We start from the raw sequence: 9150 nt of genomic DNA, 5'->3' as shown, positions 1-9150 counted from the left end.
CGCAAAGTAAAGGAGGATTAACCTTAGCTCTAAGTACATTCATTCTCTTAGAAATACATTATGACACATTATAACACACATGCAAATTCTTCGTTTCTTTCAAAGATATTGGTAGAATCGAGAGCGCACCACTTGGGCTTCTGAAAGTTTCTGAGGATGAGCATCAGCCCCTGGATTCAGGCTATTTCTGGATTTGCCCTTTGAAGCACCACCATTCACTTGCTCAGTGCTGGACTGAGTACATGAAGACGCAGAAGGAGTCAGCCACTCCGCATTCCCTGCTTGAGTCTCTCCTGTTTCTGCTGCCTCTGGACCAACCTGACTTTCTGGCTCCAAACTGGCCTGGGAACCCCCAGCCTGACGGTGTTCACGAGCAATCCATTCCCCGATAGATAAGTCCTGAGAGTCGCACTTGGGTCTGAGGTGCTCCACAGCAGACAGTTCAGCACCTTGGTCCACCCCGCCCTGTTCCCTCCAGTCATGAATGACATCAAGTTCAGCAAAGTCCCGCTGGCCACCCATAGTATGCCGCCGTCGGATGCCCTTTTTCTTACCACAGCTTTCCGTAGAGCGGGACTTCTGCGTGCCAACCCCAAGCATGTCATCGGCAGAGGAGCGCAGACGGACCTTGAGTCTCTCTGTGAGTTTAAGATGCCATGCTGGCTCAACACGGTCCGATTCAGTGCGGAATGAGGCACTGAGACTGCTGGTGGAACGGCCTCTTTTCATCACCTCCAGAACTCGAGACAGTCGGTTCGATTTGTTTTTGCTGACCCCTTTCATACTGCCTGCTCCTGCCTCCACAGATGAATCGCTGTCTGTCTTTGGTCGTAGGGACCGTCTGCTAGATAGAGTGTTGCAGTCCATTAGCTTATGTGAGGGTAGCAAGTGACGGCTTTCCAGTTTTGGTGTGGTGCTGCCGTAATCCACTGTGGTTGAGGTTGGGATGTCTCGGAAAATGTTGGCAGGGCTGAACATAGGGAAATCACTTTCACTGTCGGTTTCCATCGGGCGCCCCTCACTGATGAGCTCACTGCGCTCATCATCTGCTTCGTCTCCTCCTCGGCTTGCCGTCACAGATTGCACCTCTGGGCTCAACGTGATGGACTCCACACCCGTCAGAAAGGTGGTGGATGAAGTGGTTGAGTAGTCCGAGGTAATGGAGCTCACTTCTGCAGTCACTGAAGCTCCTCCAGGAGGTGGTAACAGGTCAGGGGCAGGTGATGAAGCTGTGCCCCATTTCCGAGGCCTAGTCCTGTGTACCGAGGCTCCAGAGCTCATGGTACCCAAGTCTGAGGTGGTCTCATCTAACTGTGAAGGATCAGAGAGGGACGATTTGGGAGGGCGATTGAGAACAGGTGAACATGAGAGCTTAGGTGATGTCTTCATGAATAAAGAGTTCCTGTGCTCCTTGATCTTTGGGGTAGACTCGGCACCTATGCCATTCTTCTTCTGTACAGCAGGTGATTTTTCACATGGGCTGGACCTGTCTGCCACTTCCTCCTGGCTTTGGTGGTTCTGCTTTTGAGTTGGGTTTTCTTTCTTGGTGAAGACTGAATCAAGGTCATCATCAGAACTGCTGGGTTGCAGCTTCTCCTTGTGATTCTTTCGTTTGCGGTTGGCTGCAGCAAAGATGGAGGAGACTCGAGGCTGCAGGAACTCGCGGCTGCTCTGGTCCTTCCCTGAACCCCAGGAGCCCTGCTGAATAAAGGAAGGAAAAGAGAGATAGAGATAGAGAGAGTGAAAGATTCAGGCACAGAATAAACCAAACAAACTTGTAAACCAACTAGCATATAGGCCACAAAGCATTAAGGCCTAGCAGCAAGAAAATGTGGAATAAAAAGCCTAACCGCTGCCTTTGTGGGTGGCTAACCCAGAGTACTCCACCTGCTTATCTGAAAGCAGCACAAATCAGAGGTTGAAGGACTGAACATCAGGAGGGAGAGAAATATTAGAGACAGTTACAGAGCTCCAGATCAGGCCCCTTGTTCAGAACAGCCAAAAAGCACAAGCAGAACCTGCAACACCAGCAGCACCACCACATGGAAAAGTTGCATGGGTTGAAATTCAAAACAAATCTGGAGCCAGATGAAAGAAACAGGGATGGGAATCGTAAAGAATTTAATGGTTCTGGTCTGGATTCAGATTCTGCTTAACAATTTTGGTTCCTTAATGATTCTGTTAACAATTCTTTAAGCACTTTCACACTAATGGTCTGAATGGTTTTGAGCACTGTCAGTAATGGTTCCAGTAGCATTTCCACTTGAGTATGGTTCAGTACAGTTTGATTACAAACCATTCCCCAGCCCAGATTTCTCAGCATGGTTAGCTAATCATATAAAGGAAGAAGAAGAAAAAAAGTGTTGGTGGAACGCTTGTATTGTCATTATTGGTCACTTGCCCAGTCAGTCCATTCTTATGCTGATTTTGCAGCACCACTATGTGAAAGAAAAACGTAACCATGCCAACAAGCACAGAACCGTATGGAATGGCACGATTCAGCAGCAAGAACCGTTCGGCCTGATGGTGGAAAATAACCTTTTGAGTACTTTTGAGGAAGCACCAAATAACTGATTCTATCTATATAATACATATACTATATTAAACCATTTTGTTTGTATATAATATATAACAAGACAACTAAATAAAAAAACAACACATTTAACTTTAATGACAACAAAATAATGTGTTTTGTAGGGATGGGCGTTACCACTTATTTTCTTTTAGATCTGATACAAATAATTTCAAGTCCAATCTCGTTGATATTGATACCATTACCAATGCCAGTACTTCTATTAAATTGCTTTTGTTATTATTATTATTTTTTTTTCTTGGGATAAAATGGGTCATTTAAAATATTATATTTAGTCAAAATTCAAGAACATTACAGAACATTATTAAACTTCTGTTTTGTTTACCCTTACACAAATTATCCATGGTTTAACTACAGTAACTATAGATTAACCATGGTGTTTAGCTAAACCATAGTTACCACTTAATTAATCATGGTTACTACTACAGTATTACTCTAGTACAACAATGGTTACAGCCCAAAAAAATAAATACATGTTTACCACAATATTATTTGACTTTTTCACTTTTAGATATGTTATTTTAGTGTGAATTTACTCCAGAAGCGGTTTCTCTGATTTTCTATCATTACCGCTACAAGGCACTGAACCCTCATGTTTGAATGAGCCTTGTGACGGCGCAAGAGCTTGTCTGCTTGTGTCTTTCAGCACTTATGGATATTAAGATGACGGAAGGAGAAATAGATCCCATCCTGCACAAGTATTTACTAATACAGTAAATAATCCTATTTATTTCACTTTGAAGCTTATGATTATTGTTCACATTCATGGTTTAAAAACAAAACATTCTAATCAATATTTTTGTGTGAGGATCGATATTTTTGATACAACATCAGTATCGGAAGTATCGATACTTTAGGATTGATCTGCTCATCCCTAGTGTTTTGTCAAATGAACCACCAGTCAGTCATGGTTGTACACGGATTCAATTCTCACGAATATTACATTCGGCATAACAAAGTAACGGTTCTTGGTAGATTTCAACTCAGATAAACATAACAACTTGCGGTTCTTGTGGAAATGTTAATTCAAAAATGAACTGCGAAACTGACCAGTATTTTCTAAAAAATTTAACCATTTCTCGATTCCCAACCCAAGAAAAAAAGGTTTACTGCAAAACATCTCAAATTTATGATGCTAAATGCAGCGCATGTTAAAAGCATGACATGATGGCCTCTGATCCATCTGTCTAATCTTTTCAAGATGGCCACTGGCTCTCAGGTGCTGCAATGAGAGGGGTGGAGCGCATCAACCTGGTGCAATGACTTCACTCACCCACTACACCTGACCTATCAGAGAAACGGCCACTGTCCAGGAGTCAAACTCACCTTAGATTTGGCAGAGTCACTGGTTGGTGAATCTGTTGAGCAAACAAAAGTGTTACACAGTTAGCCACTTGGACATGTCTTTTTATTGAACTCAAACACATGAATATCCAAAGAGAGGGTGATGAGAATAACAAAGGAACGAAGAAAGGTTTTGCATGATGATGAGAGAGTGGCAACACGGTAACAAAAGGAATGGAAGAGATGCATAACAGCAGGCATGCATGCAGACAGACAAATGAGCGAGCACTATTTTGTTTTTACACTCAGATACATATTCACCAGAAGGGGGTGATCTTTCATGCCTGGAACTGCCAGCAGACAGACAATATGACAACACAAGTCTTGTGAACAAGAAGTGTTTGTTGTTGCAAAAGAGAACAGATGAACTTGATGTTATTATCTGCAGGCTTGTTATGGAAGGTCCTTTTTTTGAGTGTTTTTTTAACATTTATGAAGTACTGAGTGCAACTATAATGTGTATGCAGATGACACAGGATGAGTGATTAGACACGAGATAATGAGTGTCATGCAGTCAGGGTCACTGACTTTCTTGGGTAGCATTAATTATACAGCCTATGATAACATTAAAAGCCAACATGAAATGCACAATCCATATGTGCATTTTATTCTAAATAATTTTTCTATAAAATCGTATTACACATCACTCTGGAATACTGATTGGTCAATCGCAGCATCCAGTGGCTTCATATTTCTGTATAACGATCGCCCAAGTGATATCTGGAATTGTGTCATCTTTCCTATTACTTATATAACCTCTGCAAGTGATCTCTACAAGTAAGCTTGTAAAGTTCAGGGTCCCACTCTGTTGGTTTGTACCCTTATGTAATAAATTGCTTGACATCTGAAACGACTTCACTTGTTAGCTGATGCCACAAATCACCCTTCAACCCTTTGCATCCTGAACTCAAGTATTGTGTACATCAAGTAGAAATGAAGAGGTTATAAGTCAAGAAAATGCTAATCTGCATTACCTTGAGTGATAGATTGAAGGGTTTGGATGTTTAATGACCGTGCTAGTATGGTATGTGCTGTTGTGACAACATTGAAGACGAGACACTCAAGGCATAAACCAAGGTCCGATGTGACAGGGGTCAGAGAGGGGCTAGCTACGCAGAAAAGAAGACGCTGGGAAGACAGGATGCCAGCAAAGGAAAAGCTACAGGAATAATTCACTGCTGTCTATGCTCACATTGCGTTTTCCATTACAACTACTAATCATTTTGGAGGGTTATTTCTTCTGTGTCGAGCCGAGCCCCCCTGCACACCCCTTGGTGGTGAAAAATGGTATGACCGACTGATTTTCAGAGCCAAGAAGCATTACCATGATGTCTCTCCATTTGGCCAGCGTTCAGAGAGAGAGAGAGAGAGAGGGGCGAGAGACGGCGGAGAGCTTTTGAGACAGCAGCACTGCTCAACGCCAGGTACACTCACAAACACCACACACGCCCCAACAGAACCCAACACTTCTGCTGCACTTGCTCTTTGTGCTTTTTTGTGGCCCCCATCATAAAATGCGAGGGTGTCTGCAGACTAGGCAGCTACACTGCGGGCAACAGTCCTCCCTCTTCCTACAGTTCCAGCTGCCCATCACGGACACTACTGAGTCCATCAGTGACATCAAGGTGTGATAGACTCCGCCCAGTTGGCCTGTGTCAAGATCAGTATGAGTGAATGCTGGGAAAGCCTTTTAGGACACGCGACAGAGGGGCGCTAGGGGACAGAGGGATCAGAGATTGGCAAGCATGTTCTGCGCTTTAGCTGTTTGTTTGTTCTTTCTTTGAAGAAGAAGAACATGCCGTGTTAGTGAAGCCGTTGGCAGAATTACTGGGATGGCCCAGTGGAGTTTGAACACAGAGAAAAAAAAGATGACCACGCTAAACATAAAAAAAGAGCATAACAGAAAGGAGACATTTATTGAAATAAAATCAGGTATCAAAGGATGGATACTGAAAATCAAAACTAAGCAATTCACCAAGGTGGCACCAAGCAAGCTACTGTTGGCAAAAATGTATACCAATCTTGCCTCACAAACTGCCACAGCACATACTGGGAAAACCAGTATCTGATCTCATCAATGCAAAGCATTTTTGAACATTTAAAAAAAAAAAAAAGTTTAAAAAAATTATTGTTCTGTTTTAGCTCATGTGACAAGCCGTGACATAGTAATACTTTGGAGAAGGGTGCAACCCAGGGCACATGTTACCTGACACTTCCCCAGGAGAGGTGCCAGTCCGGCCAATGTTGGTCAGCAGGTGGTCAATGTTTGGCACAGGTTGAGACTCAACAGCACTTTCTTCCTGAACCGTAGTCTGAGTGGAGGAACAGGTAGAGAATTCATTAAGCATTGCAATGATTTAGACAAAGTAATTAAGGAAGGAAAGAACAAGCTCAAAAAAGAGACCAAAACTAGATTTGTACATTTTCTAAAGCAAATGAGGTGTACTTGGTCATACAAAATTCACCATGATGCTAGGGTATTTTGGTGATTACCAAGATGTTCTGAGTTTTTTTCTATATTATTTTTTATTATTTTTATTTTTTTTAGTATAACTCTGTTACTAGTAACAATGTGGTTACTAGGGTTATTTAAGTGGTAGTCATGGTGTTCTGGCTGGTTGCCTACTGTCCTAAGTCAAAAGAGACCAACCCCAGGTCTCTATAGCCACATTTCTACTACTGGGCCAAATGAGATCATGCTAGTGCTTGCCAGGGCCAGTTGTGTTCCCACTGTAACTTCCGGGGCTTCATCATGCTTTCTCGGGCCAATGGCCAATGGTCTTTGGCCAGCGATAACCCTTGGGCCAAACAAGGCCAACCGTGGACTGAGGTGGGTTCAATGTCAAAGGCGGAGTTTCGCCGAACTTCTCAGGTTGTGTCTCCAGCGTTCAACAGTACAGGTTCGGGAAAAAAATATGCGGGCACATTACAAATCCGTTAAATCACCCAATGGACAAAGTGGTGCCCAAAGAAATTACTTTCCATGGTCTGGTGAACTTTTATAGACGGTGAACTGGGACAACATGGCAGTTACAGTCAGTGAGTTGTCAATGCTAACTTATCTTGCTGTTTACATTCTATATAAACTCTATATTCTATTTAACTATATAATAGGATATCTCAACTTCCCTCTTGTTAAATGGGCATTTTAAGGGTGTTTTTTTGGGGTTATTGGCTCGATGGTGGGAACAGAGATTGATTCTGTTCTTGCGGCTCAAGGTCTGAGGCTATTTGCCCCGGCTGGCCAGTTGATAGCTCTGGCTCGCACTGCATTTACTGCCTTCAGCAGAATGTTACCAAGTGATGAGATGATTTCAGATTTTACAGAACAGATTGTTGCAAAATAATTCATTTTTTATTTTTATCAAATACCACTAATTACCTCAAAACTCATAATGTGTATCTTTAAATACACATTTTCTAATAACTATTCAGTAATTAATCTAGTTTAAGTCTCATGACCCTTAGTACTCATATCACAGTAACAATTTGTGGTTAATTTTTTAGTCGGACATGACGAAAGACTTTTGGCTGATAAGAGTCATTCGCACTGGAGGTAGGCATTGCTATTTGTCTTGCGGTGTAGATTCAAAAGAACCGACTGATAAAGAGTCATTCCTTTGGAAGGTAGCACTGTTTTGTGATGTAGATAAAAAAAGTAGCGGTGTGGCAGTGCCACTGAATGCTTGCACAGGAAACATTGTCAGGGAATTTCAGGAGGGTGTCCCTGAAAATTGCTTGTTCGAGAACCGTTAATGGACCCAACAAGTCATGAAAGTCTTTTGGCTCCAGTATTTCAATTTTTTTTAAATGGAAACGGTTCAGAATATGACCAGGTTCTTGGTTCCCAGCCATACTCTTGGCCCTCTTTTAAAGCCTAGTCAATGGGATTGGGCCAGGATACCAGAAACCACTGGAATTTAGGGTTCCCTAACCCCAACTCAACTAGCTGCAAAATTTGAGGTATCATTCAGGTCTGTAGCATAAATGGTGCAGGATTAATTACAAGGGTTTGTTCAAATCCCTAAACCTAAAAACTCCACAAAAAAAGATAGCAAGAACAAAGAAAAGAAAGCAAGCAGCTGTGCTAATACACACCATAGGCTCATCGTTGCCCTCCTCAGTGAAGAACCAGTCATACTGTGAGAAAAGACCAGACTGCATTCAGAATCCTTAATACATTTCACCAAAGCTCACAAACAAGACAAGTTTAAGAGGTGTTTGCTCTGAAATGCGAATGTTTGACTCACATGTTGAATGAGAGTTTCCACAATCTTGTACTGGTCCGGCATGTGTGTCACCATGTGAGTCATGTTGTCTTCAGATGTCCTCACCAGTGTTGGTCCAAACACAATGGCCAGATTCCGTGGCTCCATCTGACACATTGAAAAACAAGGAGGAATGAGATGAGAAGCCAATAATAGCTAGGCATTCTCCCCTTTTATATCGTACAAACAGTGCATTCTTGTGTTCTGGCTACACTACATTTTAATTGTTGGGTCAATATAAGGTGGTCCGTGGTGATAAAAAGAGACATTTATTGAAAATCTAGTTTAAAACACGTGCCAAGTTAATCGAAATGTAATATTTGTGTCCATGTTAGCTTCATACGTATACCAAACATATTCTACTGAATATATACTGTATATATACAGTACTCTCATATATACAGTGTATATATATATATATATATATATATATATATATATATATATATATATATAAAACCGTTATGTTAATATCTCTGTCACTCGTCCTGTGTGTACAACCATAAGACTTTCTAAAAATGCTTTACCTTGTTCTTTTCCGAGTTTTCAGCTACAGTTTTGAGATGTGCAGAGAGGAACTTCAGTGTTTCGTAATGATGATCAGGCAACTCGTGAAGCTAAAAGAATTAGAGGTTTATTCAGGGCTGACATAACATTCAGTGAGATTATTAACACTGCAAAAATCAAATCTATCATATGAGGTAATCAGCTGCTTACAAGTCTCTTGAGCACTTTGAGTCTTTCCACAGGATCCTCTAGTCTGTTGGCGTCAATAAAGTCTCCATACCTCTCTACAGAGTGCCAGATAAAAGTGGACAAGTCTTTCAGCCAAGTCAGCTAGAGATATTGGGTGTCTATTTCACTCACAGCCACTAGATGGCAAACTGTACAGCCAGAGATAAATACATCAAATATGAGTCACAGAGAGCCTCAGGCAAGGGAATT

The 9150-nt window shown here is 41.9% G+C and overlaps 1 protein-coding gene across 1 annotated transcript in view; it reads right to left on the bottom strand.

Annotated features, from left to right (window-relative positions):
* The window catches only part of LOC127634041 (rho GTPase-activating protein 21), a 69921-nt gene continuing 60771 nt past the window's right edge, over positions 1 to 9150 (bottom strand). Inside the window, 7 exon segments of the mRNA XM_052113438.1 lie at positions 1 to 1701; positions 3920 to 3951; positions 6144 to 6249; positions 8036 to 8077; positions 8188 to 8313; positions 8733 to 8822; positions 8923 to 8996. Of these exon segments, the coding sequence (XP_051969398.1) occupies positions 100 to 1701; positions 3920 to 3951; positions 6144 to 6249; positions 8036 to 8077; positions 8188 to 8313; positions 8733 to 8822; positions 8923 to 8996 (2072 nt within the window). The 3' untranslated portion in view covers positions 1 to 99.

Source organism: Xyrauchen texanus, chromosome 41 (assembly GCF_025860055.1).
Source record: "Xyrauchen texanus isolate HMW12.3.18 chromosome 41, RBS_HiC_50CHRs, whole genome shotgun sequence".
Lineage (NCBI taxonomy): Eukaryota > Metazoa > Chordata > Actinopteri > Cypriniformes > Catostomidae > Xyrauchen > Xyrauchen texanus.
This window is presented reverse-complemented; position numbering and strand designations above follow the sequence as displayed.